This window comes from Equus quagga, chromosome 8, assembly GCF_021613505.1.
Source record: "Equus quagga isolate Etosha38 chromosome 8, UCLA_HA_Equagga_1.0, whole genome shotgun sequence".
In the NCBI taxonomy this organism is placed as follows: domain Eukaryota; kingdom Metazoa; phylum Chordata; class Mammalia; order Perissodactyla; family Equidae; genus Equus; species Equus quagga.
This window is the reverse complement of record NC_060274.1, coordinates 79,815,909-79,838,410: the sequence shown is the minus strand read 5'-3', so window position 1 is coordinate 79,838,410 and position 22,502 is coordinate 79,815,909. Positions and strand designations below refer to the sequence as shown.

Here is a 22,502-nt window from a genome sequence, read left to right as displayed (position 1 = left end):
TTCTCCAAATAGCTTTTGATCACATGCAGCAGGTACAAAGAAAATAAATTCATCATTTTTGATATTTACATTTTGAATACCACAGAAGTCATAAAGGAAGAATACATATTTTTTTTCTTTCTTAGAACCAAGGTTCTCTTTCAAAAAACATGAAAAAGGAAAAAATAAGTAAGCTCTTTCTAGAAGTTAAACCTAACCATAAACTTGGGATTTCACCACCAAAATGTTCTTTCAAGACAGAGCTCATAATACAATTCTAAACATTATTACACAAGAACACATTTGTCCCCACCATGTCATAAAAACATTTCACTAAATTAAATGTGAATGAAAATATTGTGAAAGTGAGTTTACGTTTAAAAAGTTGGATTTGCTTGGCAGGAAAGAAAAACCTGTAAGAAAGAACAGTTGCATTTAAAATGGATGATCTGACACCTTCCGGTTCCTTAACACAAAATACTAAAATAAGTTCCTTTTAAAAGAAAAATTGTATACACCCTTTACATCATTCAATAATTCCCACATATTTAAAACATAATCTACTATTCATCTTTTAATAGGAAAATATACACTTTAAAATGCCGTACGCAGGTTTGACAAAGGTAAAAACACTAACAATTGTCATAATTACTGAAGATGTTTCAGTATAAATCACCATATTTTTCCTATTACACAATACATTTTTCTACTAGTAAGCGTACCAAGTCATTAAAGATTCTTGTTTATATTTCCACGCTATATAGAATTTCACTCACTTTTTTTTAAAATAAGCATTTTATATCTTTTCCATGGAATGCCTGTTAAAAATATACCATAAGTAGCTGGTGCAAATGAAGCCTTTGAGTGGAGTACACAAGCATTAAACGACACTTGGAGATTTCCACAAGAACCCCAGCACTGCCTTCATTTCCGTATTTCTCGTCTCCAGTCCACAGTTTGTGGGCCCAGAAGGCTCCACTGGGCCCAGACCCTCCCCCCCACACCCACCATTGTCCTCGCTATATGCAGTACAGGGGAAACTATGAATGGTTCTCACGGCCAAATGTGGGCAGAAAAGAGGCAGAAAGAGACTCGAACAATTTTTCAAGTGCGAATACCACCTAGGGGTATCGCAGAGCAGTCTTCCTGTTTCAAGAGTCCCAAGTTCTCCAACTAAAATTCTTTAAATAAAAGTACCAGCCTACCCCACTCCTCCTCCTCTGGAAACTACAGGAAGAAATGGTTTCCGCTTAAATACCGACTTTTCCCAGTCTGACTTCTCTCCTCCGGCCTCCGAGGCCCGGGACGCCCCCATCCCTACGCCAGAAACCTCCGCCCCTGCGCTCCCCTCCCCCACCGGTGGCCAAGCCCGCCCCCGGCCTCATTTATCCCAGAGCCTTTTCTGAATCGCGCAACCAATGGCAAACGCGAAGCCGAGAGCCACCGCGAGCGCAGGCGGAGGCGGAGGAGGTGTCGCCCAGACACCCGCCCAGGACGCCGCGGGCTCCCATCCCCCACTGCCCTGGCTCGGGGCCGCCCCACTTCCCCGGTGCCCGGGCCCGTGAAGGGTGCACAGGGTGGGGCGCATCTGCCTGCCTCTCCCACCCCACCCCCTTGCTGCGTTTCCGCCCCTGCAAGCCCTCGAAACGTGTTCGCGGCTTTGCCGAGGTTACACTTCTAATGTCATCAAAGCCACAAGGCGAGTTCGGAATTGTGACTCCTTGGTTTTGTTAATTACCTGTTAAAAAAAAATCGAATACGTATTTAAAAGTCCAGTAACTAGAGCTGAGAAATTGCCTAGTTAGCACCCTATCCCTATCTCGCTAAAAAAAAAAATCAATATTCCTCCCCTCCTCCTCCCCTCCCCCTCAGGATCCGCCCGGACCAGATAACCCTTTCTAAACTCTGTTGTGACAATCAGCTCCCCGAGCCGCGCTCCGCTCCGCGCCCCGGCTGCCGCTCCTTTAGCATTTTTTCCCCCTCTTCCTCCTCCCCTTCTCAGGGTCCCTAGCCCAATCTCCCTTCCCCTCCCCCTCTTCCTCCTCTCGCTCGCTCTTTTTTTTCCCCTGAAACCCCCTCTAATTGAGGAGCTGGGATTCCTCACGTGAGACGTTGATTTGTAGTTTGAACACGTGGCTTATTCAAAAAGCCGGACACTCGGAGCGGATTTTTTCCGCCTCCTGCGCCTTCCTCCCTCCTCCCCTCCTCCCCTCCCTCCTGCCAGTCACCCTTCGGGGTTTTTTATGGGGGGGCGGCGCCTGCCCTCACGTAGTGTGATATTTTCACAGTCCGCTGGCCGGTGCCGACGGGCTTGGGGAGGAAGAGACAAAAAGTAGTTTCCCCCTCCTCCTCTCCTCCTTTTTCTCGCTAATCCCGCCTCCTCCTCAGAGTTAGGAAGACTCGTTGATGCGTTTGGGTTGTAGCAAGGCTTTTTCTTTTTTTTTTTTTTAATATCTAGAAAAGGAAAACAAGAGCCCTCGGATCTGATTTTCGCTCCTCGTTCCTGTCCTGGTTCTTACTGTTTGTGTATTTTAACGGCGAGAAGACGAGGGGAACAAAACCCGCCGAATCCATCCATCACTGTGGGTGGTTTTAATTTTTCGTTTTTCTCTTAATTTTTTTAAACGACCGCTCTTCACAATGAACAAACTGTATCTCGGAAACCTCAGCGAGAACGCCGTCCCCTCGGACCTGGAAACTGTCTTCAAGGACGCCAAGATCCCCGTGTCGGGACCCTTCCTGGTGAAGACCGGCTACGCGTTCGTGGACTGTCCGGACGAGAGCTGGGCCCTCAAGGCCATCGAGGCGCTTTCAGGTGGGCCCCGGCCTGGCCCCGCCGGGCGCCTGCCCCAGCCCTGCGCCGCCCGGGCCTGCCAGGCTCGGGGGGCCCGGAGCCAGGCCCGCTGCTGCCGCCGGGGCGTCCACGCCGGGCCCCAGGCCCAGGCGCGAGCGGGTGCGGGCGAGGAGAGGGGGCGAGGCCCGGGCGCGCACCGCGTGGGTCCGCGGAGCTTTGCTGCGCGTGGGCTCGGACCCGGCCTCTCGCCGGGGCTCTGCGGGCTGAGGGCCGCCGCGCTGTCAGAGCCCCGGCGTGGGCTCCGAGGGAGCGGGGCCGGGGGAGGCGCGCGCCCCGCGCCCCGCCTGGGCCCAGGCGAATGCTCGGTGCTCTGGCGCGCCGGGCCTTGGGGGCCGAGCGCGGACGCCGGCTTCCCCCTCCCTCCTCCCTGTCTCCCTGTGCTCGTGATCGATGCCGTGCGGTTCGCTGCCGGCCTCCCGCCCCAGCCGCCGGCGCTGGGAGAACGCGCAGCGCCCTCGACCCCGCCGCGGAGTGACGCCGCGGGCCGGAGCCTCGCGCAGGCGGCCCCTCGCTTTCTCTCGACCCGGCGGGAGGCGGCGAGTGCGACCGGGGCTCCTCGGTCAGCCTCCCCGCGTCCGACGAGCGAGAGGGGCGGGAGGGCGGCCGGCGGTCGCGGAGGAGGGAGCCCCGCTGCGGCGCAGGGCCGCCCGCCGTTCTCCGCGCCCCGGCCTCAGGCTGCGGCCTCCAGGGTGGCGGGGCGCGCGCGGCCGGGGCGGGGGCCCGTGCGTGGCCGAGCGGCGGGCTGGGGCGGAACGCCTGCAGGAGGCTGCGCTCGGGTCCCTCCGGGAGCCCGTGCTTTTCGGGCGTAGTTGGTGCTAGGTGTGTCGGGGCGCCTAGCCTGCGGTTCTCGAGCCATTCCCGCCTCTCTCTTCCCGGCTGGCCTGAACCGGGAGAAGGGCCTGGGCGCCCCCACCTGAAGAAAGTCAACGTAGCCCCTTCCCCGGGGTCTGTCTGCGGGGAGAGTCCAAGGAGGTGGGCGGGGGGGCAGCGTCCCTCCTGCGGGTGTCGTGGAAGTAGGTGACCCCTAGAGGTGGGCGGAGGAGGCCCAGGTTGGGGGAGAGTGTTACCAAGGCGTGGGTCCGCCCATTGACCCCCTCCCCACGCATCTGTAAGTTGCACATACCCAGCCCCGAGGGGGTCAGCTTCCCACCCGTGCGGTGCTGTGCTTCCCTCTCGGCCTCGAGCAGCGTTCGGGTGCCCTTTGGGGTCTCAGGAGGCCGCTTGTGTCGCCGCTAAGGCTGTGCGGGTCCTTTAGGGCGGGAGAGCCACTAAACTCGGCCAACCGCCTTCCACCTCTTGTGTATCCGCAGGTAAAGTGGAACTGCATGGGAAACTCATAGAAGTTGAGCACTCGGTCCCAAAAAGGCAAAGGTGAGCTTATTTATTATGTTCTCATTGGTTCTGTTCTCACCCCATGGGAGAAAAGACGCAACACAGCTGAGAACAACTTCTTTTCCTCTTACGCTTATTGGGTTGCTGGCTGGCTTGGCGTTTCTCGTCTTTTTTTTTTTTTTTTCGCGTACTTAAGTTTATGGCAGGTGTGTGTGTATATGTGTGTCTTGGTAATGCTGCAAAGACATAGAAGGCTTGTCTGTGGCCCCTGCCACCGGATTGTTAGTGGTATGAAAGTCTCTCAAGGAAGCTCTCACAGCTAAACGTTATCTGGCAGAGTAGGTCAAGTTGCTACACAGGAAATCACGGTCTCAGCGGGCAGTTTTTGGGAATCTGGAAGCAATGGCTGACCCCCCTCCCCTCCTGTAAGTACGGGATAGGCCAAAGCAGCTGCGGACACGCGCGGGTGCGGCGTGGCTTGCCTTCTCGGTCCGAGTTGGCGGCTACGAGTCTGAGAGGCCTGGGAGGCGGCCCGCGCATCTGAGAGGAAAGGAATTTGCCTTTCCCCTGCTAGCCCGCCAGCCGGGACTGGAGCACGTGAGGGAGCGCCTGGGCTTCTCCCAGAAGCGCCTTTTAGTCACCCCAGAGTTTGTACAGGTTTCTGCAAACCCACCTTGGTCTCCTGCTCCCCCCTACCCTCCCGAAAATATTTTTGGTTACAAATAACCACCACGAGATCGTGAAGGCTGAAGATTTGTGCCACTTAAGGGGATTGCAGTTTTTGGAGAGCATGTGTAGTGTGTCACTTTACAGAACGTTTGGACAGTGTTTGAACCCCTGGAGTATTTTGGAGAAATGTCTCAAGAGCAGGCCAGATCAGCCTCTGCCGCTCTGACGGGAAAGGCGCTGCTCCCTCAGTGCTGCTGGGCTTGGCCTGCACCTTTCTAGGTTTTGCAAGGTGGGGTTAGGTTTCTGTCTTTCCCCCTCCCATCCCCCACTCCCAGCCTGGGCCGAGCAATAAGCTGGAAGTTAATTTAAACTAAGGCTGCGTGTGTTTGGTTAGCTATTGGCCAGAGTGTGTGTGCTGGAGGGCAGGAGGGGTGTGCTGTGCAGAGAGAGATGGCTACACAAAATGTCATCGTATGCCTGTTTCGAGATTGAGCTCTCTTCCAGGTAAAACATTTTCACAAATCATGTTTTTGTTGGCAAGCTGGTTTGGATTTTTGTGGATTTCTCTTCTTCGGGTACTTTTCATTAGGATAGTTGGAAAGGGATTTGTGGGACCAGATAGGTTTAGTTCTAGTTGGGAATTTTCGTAGGGGTGAAGTTATTTCATATAGTAGAATGGAATTCTTTTATTTTTTTTTTTAAAGATTTTATTTTTTTCCTTTTTCTCCCCAAAGCCCCCCGGTACATAGTTGTATATTCTTCGTTGTGGGTCCTTCTAGTTGTGGCATGTGGGACACCGCCTCAGCGTGGTTTGATGAGCAGTGCCATGTCTGCGCCCAGGATTTGAACCAATGAAACACTGGGCCGCTTGCAGCGGAGCATGCGAACTTAACCACTTGGCCACGGGGCCAGCCCCTGGAATTCTTTTTTAAAAGCTTCGAAAATAATAGAATGTGTACTGAAAAGTATCTAAATTGATCTCAGGTTAATAGGAATTGAAAAAGTGAGGAAGAAGTCATTTCTCTTTAAAAAGTTTAGGGGCATAGTCTGAATTGTTTACCTGGAGGAAAGATGTAAGCACAGTCTGCAAATTTTAATTGGTTTCATGTTTAACCAGCGTGTCTTCATTTTCTTCAGGTGTTAAATAAAAAAATACAAGCAAATGGTTGTGTTGAAGGACTTGCATTTTAACACTGGAAAGTTCCTAAATGTAAACATTAAATTTCTTGAACAATTCATTGACCTGCATGTAAATGCAGGTTACTTTGCCTTACTCTCCTGGTTTTCCTTTGCAACCTGGTGTGAATTTCTCCCCATGTGTAGGTAATTTAAAGACATTATCTGGTAATGACTGCCTGTTTTATTCTTAAAGGCTTTAAGGAACAAGATTTCCTCTTTAGGAAAGCACATAAGGTAAAATGTTACCAGTGTCAGCAAGTATTATCAGTGGAAGCTTCTTCAGTTTATGAAGAGTGTAGGTTAAATTTTCTAGCTGATTTTCACTAGGATTAAATACTCAGGGATTGTTTTGTTTTTTGTTTTGTTTTTTGGGGGAGGAAGATTGGCCTTGAACTAACATCTGTTGCCAAACTCCCTCTTTCTGCTTGAGAAGATTGTCCCTGAGCTAACATCCATGCCAATCTTCGTCTATTTTGTATGTGGGATGCCACCACAGCATGGCTTGATGAGTGGTCTGCAGGTCTGCACCAGGGGTCCAAACCCTGGAACTGTGGGCCGTGGAACTGTGGGCCCTGGAAGTGGAGCGTGTGAACTTAACCACGGTTGGCCCCAAGGCTCAGGATTTTAAATGATACTATTTTACTACTAAAGTAGACAGGAATGAGTACATTGGAGACAACTTTTTCCTAATTCAGAAGGCAGTCAAGTCCTTTACTTGTATTGAACAGCTAAAAACAAAAGTAGAGTTTTCTCTCTCTGCCCAGGAAAATTTGCTGGAAATCTACAGTTTTATTTTAACTGGACTTTGGAGCTGTGATGCAGTTTCCCTTATCTGGACTGTTCCATTGTCTGAATAGGTTTTGGGAGAGCGCAGAGAAGGCACCCTGGTGATCCACCTGCCCAGCACCTATAGGAAGGTCAAGAAGTGGTACTGTTGACAGTGAGTTGAATGCCGCAGACCAGTCCTTGCCAAATGAGGCTGCTGGACTTGGGTGGAGTTCTTTGTGCTTAGCAGTCATTGCATTCCTTCCCATCATCATGTGGGCATCTGACAGGCACACCCACATATGCAGCATGACCTTTATACCTGCTGTGCAAGGCATGTTGGGAGCCTGGTGCTGAAGAATGCTTATGGCAGCACTCTGAGATGGATGAATGGGCTTGTAGCGACTAAACAGGGGAGCAGGCCCAGAAGGAGATTTGATGCTTGGCAGGCTGGGCCATCTCTGGGAGCAGAGCTGGGCGGGGGACTCTTTCAGGAAGGGGCCTTGCTGAGTTTGGTTCAGACCAAGCTTAGCTCCTGATTACCGAAGTCTCAAGGGAATGTGGAAGGAATGTTGCTTTTCTGCATTCAGATACCCCTCAGTTGGGGAAGATTATAGCAATATTCCACAGAACTTGAGGTCTCCTGTGTCCTGAACGAAGAGAGGATTGTGTGGAATATCTGTGATAGTGTTGTACTTTCTGTTCCAAATATAAAAGATACAGCACATGAAGACTTGGCTTCACTCTGAGGTATAAGCTTAAACCACCCGCCCCCGCCCCCCCACCCCCCACACCTGGGGGTAAGGGTGGGTGTGAAAATTGTTGTGATTTTGGAAGACTGTACCTGAGCTTGGTTGGACCTTGTATGTGCCCCTCTGTGATTGTGGAAATAGCACTGATTTCCTTTTTTGTTATGTTGTGGGCTCCTGGGCCTGGGAGAGGGAACGGGAAGGCAAGGTCGCTGACACTGGGGAACTGAGAGCATGGTGGTTTTAGTTCATTTGCTATTACTTTCTTAAATTATGAAAATTTTTCCTATTTTCAGTTTTTTTTTTAAGATTTTATTTTTCCTTTTTCTCCCCAAAGCCCCCCAGTACATAGTTGTATATTCTTCGTTGTGGGTCCTTCTAGTTGTGGCATGTGGGACGCTGCCTCAGCGTGGTTTGATGAGCAGTGCCATGTCCGCGCCCAGGATTCGAACCAACAAAACACTGGGCCGCCTGCAGCGGAGCGCGCGAACTTAACCGCTCGGCAACGGGGCCAGCCCCCCTATTTTCAGTTTTTTATAGCTGACAACTTCCTCATGATTTGGCTGTTAGCGTTGATTAGGATTATATGTAACCCAAAATATATTCAAATAAAGGAGAAAAAATAGGATATTATAGTTAATATTTTTCCAGGAAGGATCTGTTAAAGCAGACTGTGGTGCCTAAGCTCAAAAAGTCTTAGTTTTTTGTTTCCTTAAAAAAAGAAAATTAAGTGAACAGCTTATTTCTGTATTAGAATCCTGGGTTTAACATGTAAATTGGATAGACAGAGCATGTATAGAAGTTAGAGTTTTAAGTGTATCTTACTTTAAATTACTATTAAAAAGCTAATGCTGCATTTTAATAGCTGGTAAGAATAGACTAGGATGGTGCCATGACCAGCAATGTGCCCGTTAGCCAGGGTATATGACTGTCTTGTCTCAGGACTACAAAAGCTGTTTTTTTTTTAATAATATTTTTTTTTGAAAAAGAGTAGCCCTGAGCTAACATCCGTGCCCATCTTCCTCCACTTTATATGTGGGACGCCTATCACAGCATGGCGTGCCAAGCGGTGCCATGTCCACACCCAGGATCCGAACCTGCAAACCCCAGGCTGCCAAAGTGGAATGTGTGAACTTCTGCAGCCCTGGGCTGGCCCCACAAAAGCTGTTTTTAATACTGAACATTAAAAGATAGATATGAATAGCTGTGCTGCTGCTTGCTTATTTGTGTGCTACAGGGGAATCTTGTAAATTAGGAAGATTTCGCACACATGCCAAGACTGGAGGTTGTGAATGTTAGGAAACTCCTGGCTGATGAGCCATATGCAGGGCTGTCTTTGGAGAGCTCAGTTTAAGATCAGTAATGCATGACCACTTAAGTGGTTGTGGCCAACGAGATTTTTCTTGATTTCATATTGTTTTCTCAATACAGTTTGAGAGAATTTAAAAGATTTCTTACTTTGGCCTTATTAGAATTAAAAATAAAATAAACAAATATTGTGAAGTAGCTTCTGTGTGGCTGTCCACAGTGTCAAGGAAGACTTTATGGAAACATGACGTGCCTGGAGCCAGCAGGAATTGAGAATCTTGGCTTCTGTTTTGATTTGTGTGATCACTTACGTTCTCTGTGCATGCCAAATGCCATTATAATAAACTAACAAGAGGCATTTTTGTTCTGATTTTTTGCCATTCTACTTGAAATAAATGAATTATCAGCTAAGGCTTGAAAGTGTCTTTTGGAATTAGAGATCTGGGGTTTCCCCCTAAGGAACTTGACTTGTACTTCTTTTCTGAGTATGCCGGCTCGCTTGCTTTTGCATCTGCACCTCTTTCGCGCAGTCAGCAAGAGGGAAATGATCTTTGCCATAATTCGAAATCCTTTCATGAACCATACCACTGCAGTTCATATGTTGTCATAGGTGTGGGATTTTGTGTTAAAGTAAAGCTGCTGAGTCACCTTGATAACCATTTGAAGCAACTCCATTGCAATTGTCCTTAGCGGTGTTCAGACAGCACCTTTTCTAGCAGTAACTAATTTTTGAAAGGTATGAATTATCCAGGCAGTAACTCTGGTGCTTGATTTGGTCTAGGAGGAAGGAGAGAGGCTGTGCTATTCTTAGCCAAGTTTCCTTTATCAACTGTTGCCTCTGATTCAAGCTTCCAGAGTCATAAGACAGGAGGTGGCAGTATGGGAGCAGTGACGGAGGGATGGGACTGGCATTTTTTGTTAGGATCTCTGCCCCATAAATCTGATGTTTAAAAGTTGGCTTGAACTGCCAGGGTTTTGCTTGAAACCGGGTGGCAAACATAGTTTTCAGTGCTCTATTAAAATTGAGGGTGTAATTTATTATGGTCTGAAATAGCTGTTTGGCAAATGTTCAGTATTGGTAAATAAACACAGTTATAGATATTAATATAGTACATAGATTTTGTTGCCCTGACGAGGAATATATAGTCCATAAATTATGCATTTTAGAGAATTATCCTGAGACCATTTAACTTGACTAGGAAATAGTTTGAAATTATTAGAGAAGTATTCTTTGAGGAATCGAGTGGAACTAGAAGCTGAAAGCGACCTAAGTCCTTAGCATATCTGGCATTGTCACTTAGTTGTTTAAGAAGTTGATTCCGTTGTGATCACGGTGTTTCAGTTATTTACTGCTGCTTAACAAGCCACCCCAGAAACTAGTGCCTCAAAACAACAATTTATTCCTCCTCATGATTCTGTAGGTCTGCTAGGTGGCTGGTTTTGTTCCACATGGTGTTGTTTTGAGTCATTTTCTAAGCTTGCCTAAAAGGTCCAAGAAAGCTTCACTCACATGTCTGGCCTCTTGGTGCTTGTCCATGTGAACTTTCTCTGCGTGGTGTCTTATCACTCAGTAGTGGCCCCTGGCTGGCTGCCCCAAGTGAAAGCTGAAGCTGCTAGGCCTCTTAAAGGCTAGGTCCAGAACTGGCACGGTACTACTTCTAATCCCATTTTGTTCATCAAGGCAAGTCATAAGACCAGCACAGATTCAAAGGGGGTGTGGAAATAGACTATCTCTTTCTATTATTATTATTTTTTATTGAGGTAAGGTTGGTTTATAACGTTATATTTCAACTTCTGTATCGACTGCATCGTGTTCACCACCCAAAGTTGCCATCTGTCACTGTACACATGTACCCCTTTACCTTCTTTGCCCTCCACTCACCCCCTTCCCCTCTGGTAACCCCCAATCTGTTCTCTGTATTTATGTGTGTGTATGTTTATCTTCCACATATGAGTGAAATCATACGGTAATCATCTTTCTCCAGAAGATAGACTGTATCTCTTAATGGTAGAGTGACATGCATGAACAGAGGGGAAGAATTGATGGTGACCATCTTTGTAGATCTTCCACAAAGTGGAGGAGGGGAGGAATAGCAACTTCAAAATACTTGGAACATAAAATATCTGAAAATCGCATTTAGTACTAGAAATGGGCAGCTGATCCCTACTGTAATATCCTGGCAGGAGACGATGGTATTAGCTTTGGAGGTGATGAGTAGTGTTCAATCTCAATATTTCTAAGGAACAGCCAGTAAGACTTGCTGATGGCTTAGATGAGGGCTATGAAAAGAGCAAAGAATGACAAGAAAATTTTTTGGCCAGAAAAACTAGGTGGAAGGTGATGCCATTTATCAAAATGGAGAGTACTAGGGGAAGAACAGATTTTGGGTGGAAATCAGGAGCTTTACTTTTGGCATATTATGTCTCTAATACTTATTAGAAATTAGAAATTGAAATGAAGAGGTTGACTATGTAGTTGGATATGTCAATCTGGAGCTCAGGGGAAGGTAAGAAGTGGATGTGAAAAATAAAAGGCTTCATTAGCTTGTGGTGTTAGAAATCATGGAATGGGAGAAGATCACCAAGGAACTGAGCCTGGGGCTCTAGGAGGAAGGAGGGACCAGCAAAGGAGAGAGAGGGAGGCCAGTGAGGTAAAGGAAAGCAAGCAGGATGAACTGTCTCTGGGAGATGAGTGAAGAAAGCCTGTGGAGAAGGAAGGTGTAATCAGCTGTGTAGAATACCACTGAGAGTTTGTGATTTAGAAGGATGAATAAGTCAGTGGGGGTGGTGTTAAGTCTCAGCCTTCTGGCTCTGCTGTAAATAGATGGAAAGTGGTTTACAAATTTTCGAGCAACCTGGAATATAGATTTTCTTCCAGAATTTATTAGGATCCTAATTCATTTTCTTATTTTCCAGAAACATCTATGAGCATGTTCTATTTATAACCTGCTAGAGATGGAAGAGTCTCCTAAGTGTAGTAGATTCTCTTGCCCAATGGGCAAGACTTGTTTGTGACAGTTGATCTACTCTCTGGCATCTGTTTCAACACTTCTGGTGACTATAAACTCACTTTCTTATGGACAACCCATTCTGCTTTTTATTAATATACATTTGGAAAGTCCTCTGAAGCCATCTTAGCTTCCAAAACAGTGTAGATGAAGTTCAGGGCTTCTATGTGGTTGTCTAAATATTTCTTGATTTGACAAGCAAAGGTTGAGACTATTGGCCAAAACATTTACAAATATCATGGGCTAGGTTTAAAATACTTTAATCACTTTGTTCTTTTAGGATGCCAGAATATATAAAGCATTCTTTCAATTTTATTTATAAAATTTTAGCTATAAGAGATACAAGAAACAAGAAACTGGCTGGTGACGAAGCAGTTAAGTGCGCATGTTCCGCTTGGTGGCCCGAGGTTCACCGGTTCGGATCCAAGGTGCGGACGTTGCACTGCTTGGTGGGCCATGCTGTGGCAGGCGTCCCACATATAAAGCAGATGAAGATGGGCATGGATGTTAGCTCAGGGCTAGTCTTCCTCAGCAAAAAAAAGAGGTGGATTGGCAGCAGTTAGCTCAGGGCTAATCTTCCTCAAAAAAAAATGAAGAATAAAAGAAAAAGAAATCATTAAAAAAAAAAAGCCTCTGTAAGTACCCTAAATTCCTTCATTTTTGTATATTTAAAAATCTGGTCATTGGTAAAGTATCCTCCTCCTCAGATTATGAATCCTGTCTTTGGTCACAGTTGTCACCAAAACTAGGTGATGTGTTTGGATCAATTGATTTTTTTTTTTTTTTTTTTAAAGATTGGCACCTGGGCTAACAACTGTTGCCAGTCTTTTTTTTTTTTTTCCTGCTTTATCTCCCCAAACCCCGCCTGTACACGGTTGTATATCTGAGTTGCATGTCCTTCTAGTTGTGGAATGTGGGATGCTGCCTCAACGTGGCCTGACGAGCGGTGCCATGTCCGCGCCCGGGATCCGAACCCTGGGCCACCGCAGCGGAGTGCGTGAACTTAACCACACGGCCACGGAGCCGGCCCCAAGGATCAAATGATTTTGAGACAGATGACTTGGGCTGAATAACTTTTTAAGACTTTCGTTGTCTGTGCAAGTCCTTTGATCGATAGAGTACTACTTTCAGAACGTGTTAAACATCTACTATTTTAAGGAAGGAGAACTAATAAAATGAGGGAGCACAACAGATTTGTTTAGTGGTATTAGTTGCTTTACCAGAGGATTCTCCATCAATCCCGGGAGGAGAAGTGACTTGCCCCCGGCACTGCAGGTGATTACTGGAACCCATCTCCAGGTCCTGTGACTCTGCCCTGCCTTCATTCTTCCCATTTAAGTTGTCAAATCCTCAAAGTAGCTTACACAGCTGCCCGATCATGTTTGCAGTGGCAAGTTGGAGCAGAGATGTCCTGTTTCTTGCTTTCTCTGAAGAAAAAAGAAATCTCGTTTGGCTTCTTTGAAGGATTGATTTATTGTCTTCCTGTAGGAAAAAGATAGGTACAGGTAGTCTGGAATCTGGGGCTTACTGTAGAGTGAAAATATGCGGACATCCTGTTTAAAGATAGAAAATGAGATTACTTTTTCCTTTAAGATATTTTTTAGCATCTTCATCTTAATATAAATGAATTGCAGAAGAGTTGGAGCGGGACTGCGGAGAGATGAGGGTAGAACAGAGGGCATGAGGAGGTAGATGCCATCCATGGCTTTATCTCAGGCAGGTGATTGTGTCTCATGGGATGTGTTTTAGATTGCAAAAGAGGTAGAAGTGTCTGGAGTGGAGTCCATGGTGCCTGGTTGTCCCAGCTTGTTACCAAGTTTAGTAGGATCCTGGCTTGTGGAAGGAAGTCTCTCTCTCTCTCTCTCTTTTTTTTTTTTTTTTTTTTTTGAGGAAGATTAGCCCTGAGCTAACTACTGCCAATCCTCCTCTTTTTGCTGAGGAAGACTGTCCTTGAGCTAACATCTGTGCCCATCTTCCTCTACTTTATTCGTGGGACACCTGCCACAGCATGGCTTTTGCCAAGCGGTGCCATGTCCACACCCAGGATCCGAACCGGCAAACCCCAGGCTGCCAAGAAGCGGAATGTGCGGACTTAACCGCTGCGCCAGCGGGCGGCCCCAGGAAGTCTCTTAAAGTTGGAATATTGTTAAGGATTAGGAGAGAGTAGGAGGGAGAAGCTGTGCTGAAACCTCTTGATTAGGAGCCCTGATGCTTACCTGATGTGCCCTTGTTGAACTGAAGAATATAGCTAGAAGGATGTGGGATATGAGGTCTTATATGTGAGTTTGAATCCAAACTCCACTTTCTAAATGCACGATGTTGTTTAAGAATGAGGAAATTGAAGAATGGAAACGATGCCTCATAGGATCCTGGGGACAATGAATGTAAAGCATCAGTACAGTATCACCCAGTAGTCATTCCAGTGCACCTGATGTGTTTTCCCGTTGCGATTCAAATGCAAAGGCTGAGTGTAGGTTATATTTGGTGGTGATAACAGAAATATGGGAAATCTTTGTTCTGTTTTGGAATGTGGACCCATAAGTAGAAATCTAGGTGGTTTCTTTTTGTTTTTGTGTTCATTGAGCATATATTATGTTTTTTACATTAAGGTATCTATAATCTAGATACAATAGAGTATATAAATACTAAGTAAACAGCTTGATGAATTTTAAATATGTATACATTTGTATTAATTCAAAATACATGAAATAAAATGTGAAAATACTTGCTTTTTAATCCTCTCTTTCCCTGTGCATTTCTCAGGTCTTACAGCTGGTAAGTTGGTAGATTATTTTCCAGAAATTCCTCTTTGCATATCCACAAACACTTTTTTAATTTAATAATCAAATCATATTGTTTATGTTGTGCTTTTACTTAATAATGTATTCTGAAGAATCTTCAGTGTAGGTAGAAATAGTTCATTTTTTTTAAGCCAAGTGACTTTATTCTCATATTAGTACTTGTGTTTTTGAAAGATTTTTGTTTTTCCTCCTTCTCCCCAAAGCCCTGCAGTACAGAGTTGTATATTTTAGTTGTGAGTTCTTCTAGTTGTGGCATGTGGGACGCCACCTCAGCATGGCTTGATGAGCAGTGGTAGGTCTGCGCCCAGGATCGGAACCAGTGAAACCCTGGGTTGCTGAAGCGCAGGGCGAGAACTTAACCACTCGGCCACGGGGGCCGGCCCTGAAATAGTTCATTCTTTTGAAACTAACAGTTGTATTGTTCAACCTAGCTTGCACCAATTTAACCGTTCTTTTTGTAGTAATTTCAGTTGAGCATATTTATATGTATGTCATAGGACTCTTGGTTGGATATTTTTATAAGGTAAATTCTTAGACTAGCAATTGCTATGTCAAAAGACATGCATATTTAAATTTGAAAGTGCTCTGCCAAAAACACTGTTTACTTATATTGGCATGGTTAGTCATAATTTGACAACTAAGAGCTTTTTTTCAATGAAGTGTGCAATGAGACAGTTTGATTAAAAACTCTTTTCAAGCATGGAGGGCCATATCATTCTAGGAACAGCATTTTTCTCTCTAATGTGGATGTTGCACTAACTCTGACAAGCCTAGGTTCCTATTCATTTGTGCCCCTTGTATGTAAAAATTGTCAAAAGCTATAAAAATTAAGTGCTAGTAACTGATAGCCGGAATACCTAGGGCTTATGTTCTCCCGTGCTCAGCACTTTGAGTTTTGGATCTCAGAAACTAACATTTTCTTGCAGTGGGAACTTTAGTAAATCGTATTTTGAGGAGAAATTTGATTAAAAATTAATTTCCAAAACAAGTGATACCCCAGCTTGCTATGCTAGCCGGACAGATGATGATTGGAGAGCTTAATTTAAAAACCTGTGATGATGTTCAAACTGTTTGAAAAGTGGTTGATTTCTCTCTGGTGATCCCCAAGTACCTCTTTTTTAAAAAGCCAGTTGTTCTTGCAAAAAATGGAGAAGCTCTTGCTTTTCTTTGGAGAGAGAAGTGTGGCTGAAAAGTTTAATTTCCATATTTTTTGTGTTTACCTATTTCTGCATTTTTTGATTTTGTTCCCTGTGGCTTATATAAATATTTAGTTTAAAAAGCATAGATTGAGCACTAATGCTCGTAGTCAGTTCCGTGCTGGGTTTTAGGGACTAGAGAGGAGGATAAGATACTTGTGCTGAAGAAAAGTACATGGAGTATAGTGGCTTTCACTTTGTTCTGTCTCCATCCCTGGGTGATAATTTTATCTTCAATACTAACAGTGGCTCACTGTGGCAGTGATCCTAAAGGTGGATTAATATTTCTGCAAGTGAAGAGAAGTTGTAAATATGTCATGGGGGATATATGGTATGCCCCGGAAACCCAGGAGGGGCATTAGGCTTAGCTGGGTGTTGCTAAGGCCAGCCAAGGATAGGTTCAGAGAGAGATGTGAAAGCAAATGGAAGCTAACCATGTACAATGGGGATGGAAAAGGCAGAAGGGACAGCAGGAGCCAAGGCATGTAAGTGTGAAGTATCCTGGTGTGTGCGGGGGATCTACAAGCTGTTTGGGATTAGAGAGGCTCATGTGTGAGGCAGGATGATGGTTGAGGCTGAGCCTAGAGGGGTGGCAAGAGCAGCCTGTGCTTGAGGAGTGACTCTATTATTCTCATTCTTCATGTGTTTAACTTTAGGGGCTCTGTCAGTTTAGTTAATGCCATTTAGCAGATGGTTATTTGGGATTATCATGCAAGATTTGATGCCTAGGTTAGTTTTGGGATCGGCTCACCAGAGATAATGTTGAACTGCTTTTACTTCTTAAGTGCTTCATGGGGATGGTTGTGCCCCAAAACATCCCACGGCATTTACAGCTGTTCTTAGGATATCCTCTGACAGGGTAATTAGGGTAAATCATGGTCCTACTAGGAACCCTGTAGTAAGGCTGACTGAACCTGTATTATCTTGTTAAGGTCAGCTATGACAAGACAACCATCAGTGGTAATGATTAAAGTCCCTGGTGTTATTTGATTTTCATTAATGCATCTCAAATGATGTAATAAACCTTTGGAGAAGAATGAGGTAGAACTTCTATGTGCACACACTATTACATGAGCAAAATTAGGGATGGTAGTACAGCACAGTGGTGGGGAGGGCCGGTGGCATCTTGCTTGGAATCATACAGACCTCAGTTAGAATCCTTGCTCAGTTTTGAGATCCTGGGCTAACAAATTCTCAGAGCCTTTCAGTTTATCTATAAATAGGAGCAATAAAAGCTATTATTGTGTAATGTTGTTGGAAATTATATGGTCATGTTCGTAAAGGACTTCTTGAAGTATCTGACGCCTAAGTGGTATTGTCTCATATTAATAAGCTTGTGTATTTATATGTGGCGATTGAAAATAAGAGATGAGTATATCTATTCCTGCATAATCCTGTGGTTTGTGTCTCATGTACTAATATGTAGAAATGTTTCACATTTCTTTGTAGAATGAGTTGCATGTTGTGAATTAAGAATTTGTACTTTATGTCTAATGTGTAGGTTGTGAAATTGTCTTAGAGATCATACTGTAAAAAACAAAAACAAAACTAGGAGATAAAGAACTCCTGTTAATTTCAAAGAGGTGGACAACAATGTTCAAAAATGTACAAAGGATAAGAAGTGGGATTTCGGAGGGGGATATCTGAAAAGCCAATCTACTTAGGAAAAGAGACCCTATCTTACTAGTTATTAGGGAAATGCCAGTTGAAATGAGTTTTTTGCCTATCAGTTTGCAAAAAATGAACAAGATTGATAATATCTGTGTTGGCAAGAGTGTGGAGGAATGGGCACTCACACAGCTAGAGATTTCTTGGCATGTTATTTGGCAGTATCTCTTAGAACTTAAAATATGAATACCCTTCAACGAAATATGAAGGAAAACAACCCAGTCCTCATGGTTTAATGCAGTCTGCAAGCATAGTTTTAATCAACAATGTTGTAAAAGAGCTCCAAATCACCAGGCAAGACTTGGTAAAAAGTTCTCTGGGTAGGAGTCCATAACGCATGCAGATAAACTTTTAAGTTTTATTATATCACTCATTACATTTTTATAGGCACAGTAGTTGCTCCTTATCCATAGTTTTGCTTTCCACGGTTTCAGTTAGCCATAGTCAACTGTGGTCCAAAAATATTAAATGAAAAATTCCAGAAATAAACGATTCCTAAGCTTTGAATTGTGTGCTGTTCTGAGTAGCATGATGAAATCTTGCACTGTCCAGTTCCCTCCTGCCCAGGACGTGAATCATCCCTTTGTCCAGCGTACCCACTCTGTATCCATACTATCCGCCCATTAGTCACTTAGTAGCTGTCTTGGTTATTGGATCTACTGTTGCAGTACATCAGTGCTTGTGTTATTATGCAAGTCAACGTTATTTTACTTAATGGCCCCAAGATGCAAAAGTGGTGATGCTGGCAATTTGGTTATGCCAAAGAGAAGTTATTGTTAATCTCTTACTGTGCCTTATCTATAAATTAAACTTTCTCATAGCTATATATCTATAGGAAAAAATATGGTATATATAGGGTTCAGTACTGTCTATGGTTTCAGACATCCAGTGAGTCTTGGGATGTAATCCCCGTGGATGGGGGCGGCTACTGTACTATACAGATAACCTGGAACTTCACCACTGTCTACTTTCCAAGCAAAGAGGACCCCGCCTTAATTTGACTGTCTGGGACATTTTGCGGTTACCCAGTTTCGAGCTTTAGAAGGTAGATTTTTGAAAAGGGGGGAGATACCTAGAACCCTTTCTCTTCTTTCTGCTTTTTCTTAAAAGCACTTTGAAGTAATGTTATACAATTTCTAAATTCTAGGCACGTTAAATGTCTTTCTCCATCTTAGCAGTTTCACTTGTAGTGTTCTCTTATAAAGAAATACTTGGCAAAAAGACATTTTTTTCTTTGCAGTATTGTTTAATAGAAAGTTGGAAATAAATGTCCATCCAAAGAAAATGTACCATATTCTAACAAATTATACTGTGGTAAATTTTTTCCAAGAGTTATAAAGAATGATAAAGATTTATATGAGCTGACCTGGGAAGAGCAAATTGAAAAGTAAGTTATGGAATTGCTCTTTTAAAAAAAACAAAACCTTTCATGTGTACGTGTCTGACATTTTATAAAACATAGGAAAAGGTCTGGAAGGTTACCCACCAGAAAGAGTGAGTGTCTCTGCACAAGGGAACTGATTGAGGAGGGGAGAGGCTAATGGGAGATTGTTGGCTTTAAATCCTATTCTAATAGTTCTCAAACTTTATGGTTTTGACCCTTTGACACTTTAAAAACTGAGAACCCCTAAAGAGCTTTTGTTATTTCCATTTATTGATATGCTTCATTAGCCACCAACTGAATAATGTTTTAAAATTATTTTTAAATGAAAAACTATAATAAACCAATTACAAGTTAAGATTTAAAAAAACAGCTCTTCTGAAACTAAAATAAAAATCAGCAAGGTGGAATTGTTTTACATTTTTGTAAATTTCTTTAATATTTGGCCTAATAGACAGCTGGATACTCAAAACTACTGTGTTCAATCTATTGTGATACATTGTTTTGATTGAAGTGTTTGAAGGAAATCTAGCTTCACACAGATAGTTAGAAAGGAAAAAGAATGTTTTAATAGTCTTTTAGATAATTGTGGATGTTTTTTGTTCCTACACCAAAACTCCACAAGTGGTAGTTTTTTTTTTTGTTTTGCTTGTTTTTTTAAGATTTGCACCTAAGCTAACATCTACTGCCAGTCTTTTTTTTTCTTTTTTCTTTTCCCCAAAGCCTGCCAGTACATAGTTGTATACTCTAGTCATAGGTCCTTCTAGCTATGCTATGTGAGACGCCACCTCAGCATGGCCTGGATCAGCGATGCCATGTCTGTGCCCAGGATCCGAACTGGCGAAACCCTGGGCCACTGAAGCAGAGCACGCAAACTCAACCACTCAGCCATGGGGCCAGCCCCCTGCAGGTGGTAGTTTTTGTTTTATTTTGTTTTTTGCTGAGTAAGATTAGCCCTGAGCTAACATCTGTGCCATTCTTCCTCCACTTTATATGTGGGTCACCGCCACAGCGTGGCTGACAAGTGGTGTAGGTCTGTGCCCAGGATCCGAACCAGCGAACCTGGGCCACCAAAGTGGAGTGCACCAAGCTTAACCACTACGCTATGTGGCTGGCCCCAAGTGGTAGTTTTTTAAAGGCTAGTTGACATGTGGAATCTGAAATCATGTCAGTAAATTTTTTGTACTCTGTTACATTAAAATCCGTTCGTCTCCCTTGCACTTTGAATGCCTCTTTCATCCATAAGCATTGGGAAACTGTCAAAGCTCATGGTGGTAAATAAGTTTGCCAAAATTCTCAGTTTTACCTGAAAGCTCGAATTTGGTTATTGGCAACAGATCCTGTTAGTTTTTTTTGAAGTGACTGGCTGACTTTATTCTCTTTTAAGGAAATGTCTGTCAGATACTCCAGCTTTGGTTACTCAATAAATAACCATAGTTTGTCTGTAGGTCTTTCCAGTGAAAATGGTGCTCCATGAGAAAAGGGGCTGGTTCAGTCTTCCTGCTCAAACAGCTGGACAGTGCTTTGTCTCCAGACAACTGTATTAGGTACTAGAAGTGCTTTATGTTTGTTATACTGCCCTTTTCTTCACAGAGATATTAACAAGATGAGTATTCAAGGGTAATTTAAGAAAATTAATAATTTTTTACTGCTTCATGAAGGACATTTAAAAGTGAAACTTGGATTATATTTTATGGCAAGTGCCCGTGAAGGATACAAATACTGCTACTACAATTTAGTGCCACTGCCTTGATTCATGCTAAGGTGCCAGCAGTTTGCCCACCGTTGTTTTTGCACCATCAGTGCAAATGTCAACACAGTGAAAAAGGCAAATAATGTCTTAGTATTATAAAAATAGTTTTGACTTCTTGGACCTCTCGAATGGGTCTCAGGGACGCCCATCAGTCCACATACTATATGTTGAGAATCGCTGCTTTACATTGATGTGATGTTTGAAATTATTTGGATTAGATATTCCTGTGAATATGTGTTTACATCATAACACAACAGATGGCAAGAACATGTGAGGGTTTTATGCAACTCTGTGGCATGTTAGCCTCAATAGGAAGTTTTGCACAAGTCGGTTTGTGAAAGAACAGGTGTGGGAAGAGATAAAAAAACAAAGGAAAAAATGTAAGAAACTAAACACAAAGGAAAAATCTAGGTGCATGAAAGCCAAAAATATTTAGAATAAATATTTAGGGACCTCTTAAAACAAATGCACATGAGTAAAATGAAGTGAGTTTAAACATTTGGGCACTCACAGTCATGCTTTACGTTCCTCAAACCAAAGTGAACCCTACATGTTGATTATAGATCTTGCCTAAGGAAATGAACAGCCTTCAGTACCTTTTGTTATTTCTAAAACGTTAAAGAATCAACTAGACTCTCAGGGCACTATCAAAGTTTCTTTCAACAATTTAGATGTTTTGAGGCTGGAAGCCTGTGGTGACTCATTGTATTTGTTAAGATCTGACCTCAGAATCCGGTGTATATTTCACACGCACACGACATCTCAGTCTGGACTAACCGCATTGCAATTACTTGACAGCTGCATGTGGCCCGTGGCTGCCCCGGTGGGCAGTGCAGCCCTAGACCCTAAGCGTCATAAGAGCAAGTTCTTGTCTTCTGTTCACTTCTGTCTCCCAAGAAGACATAATTCAGCCAGTGTTCCTTGTCCTAAGTAACCGTTGGTTAAATTTGGAAAATAGCTACTTTTGTTCCTATCACAGGAGAGGTACTTTTCTTGTCTTAGACAATGATTTTTTTTTTCCTTTAGGAATCATAATACAGTAATGACCTTTCATGGTGTTTCACCAAGTCTTCCATTCTGTGTATTTTTTCTGGTTTGAGAAAGCTTGGTAGCTTGACATTATGTTTTCTTTTTCAAATGGTTCTGTTTTGCTGGTCTTGGATCTTAGCAGTTTTTAAATGATTCATTCGACACATTTTTTTGAGTGTTTAGTATATGCCAGGTACTGCTTTAGGGTCTTGGGAGACAGAAGTGAACAGAAGACAAGAACTTGCTCTTACGAAGCTTAGGGTCTAGGGCTGCACTGCCCACTGGGGCAGCCACGGGCCACATGTGTCTGTCAAGCAATTGCAATGTGGCTAGTCCAGACTGAGATGTCGTGTAGGTGTAAAATGTACACTGGATTTTGAAGACTTCATTTAAAAAGAGAATATAAAATAGCTCCAATTTTTATATTAACTTCACCTATTTCTTTTTACTTTCTACTACTAGAAAGTTTAATATTATGTATGTGGCTTGCATTTGCAGCTTGTGTTATTTTTCTATTGCACAGCACTGATTTAGAGAGGAGAGATGGACAAAATAAATAATGTGAGGCATGTTAAGGGCCATAGAGAAAGTTAAAACAGGTTAAAATGGGGACAGTTGGCAGGGGATCAAGTTTGGTTGTTTCATATCAGATGGTCAGGGAAAGCCTTACCAAAAAGGTGCTGCATGAGCAGAGGCTTATAGGAGGTCAAGGAGTGAGATGAGCAGGTAGGTGCCCAGGGAAGAATGACCCAAGCAGAGGGGTCAGCAAGCCCAGGAGCACGGAAGCCCTTGTGTGCTCACTTCTTTCTAACTAAGAACGAGGCTATTCTG

General features: G+C 43.9%; 1 protein-coding gene across 2 annotated transcripts in view; it reads left to right on the top strand.

Annotated features, from left to right (window-relative positions):
• Positions 1-2,368: 2,368 nt before the first annotated feature.
• The window catches only part of IGF2BP3 (insulin like growth factor 2 mRNA binding protein 3), a 136,466-nt gene continuing 116,332 nt past the window's right edge, over positions 2,369-22,502 (top strand). For both annotated transcript variants that reach the window (XR_006889786.1, XM_046669839.1), the window contains exons 1-2: positions 2,369-2,794; positions 4,144-4,204. Coding sequence is in view for 1 of the 2 variants with exons in the window: in XM_046669839.1 (XP_046525795.1) it covers positions 2,620-2,794; positions 4,144-4,204 (236 nt within the window). In the remaining variant the exon portion in view is untranslated. The remainder of the gene's footprint in view (positions 2,795-4,143; positions 4,205-22,502) is intronic.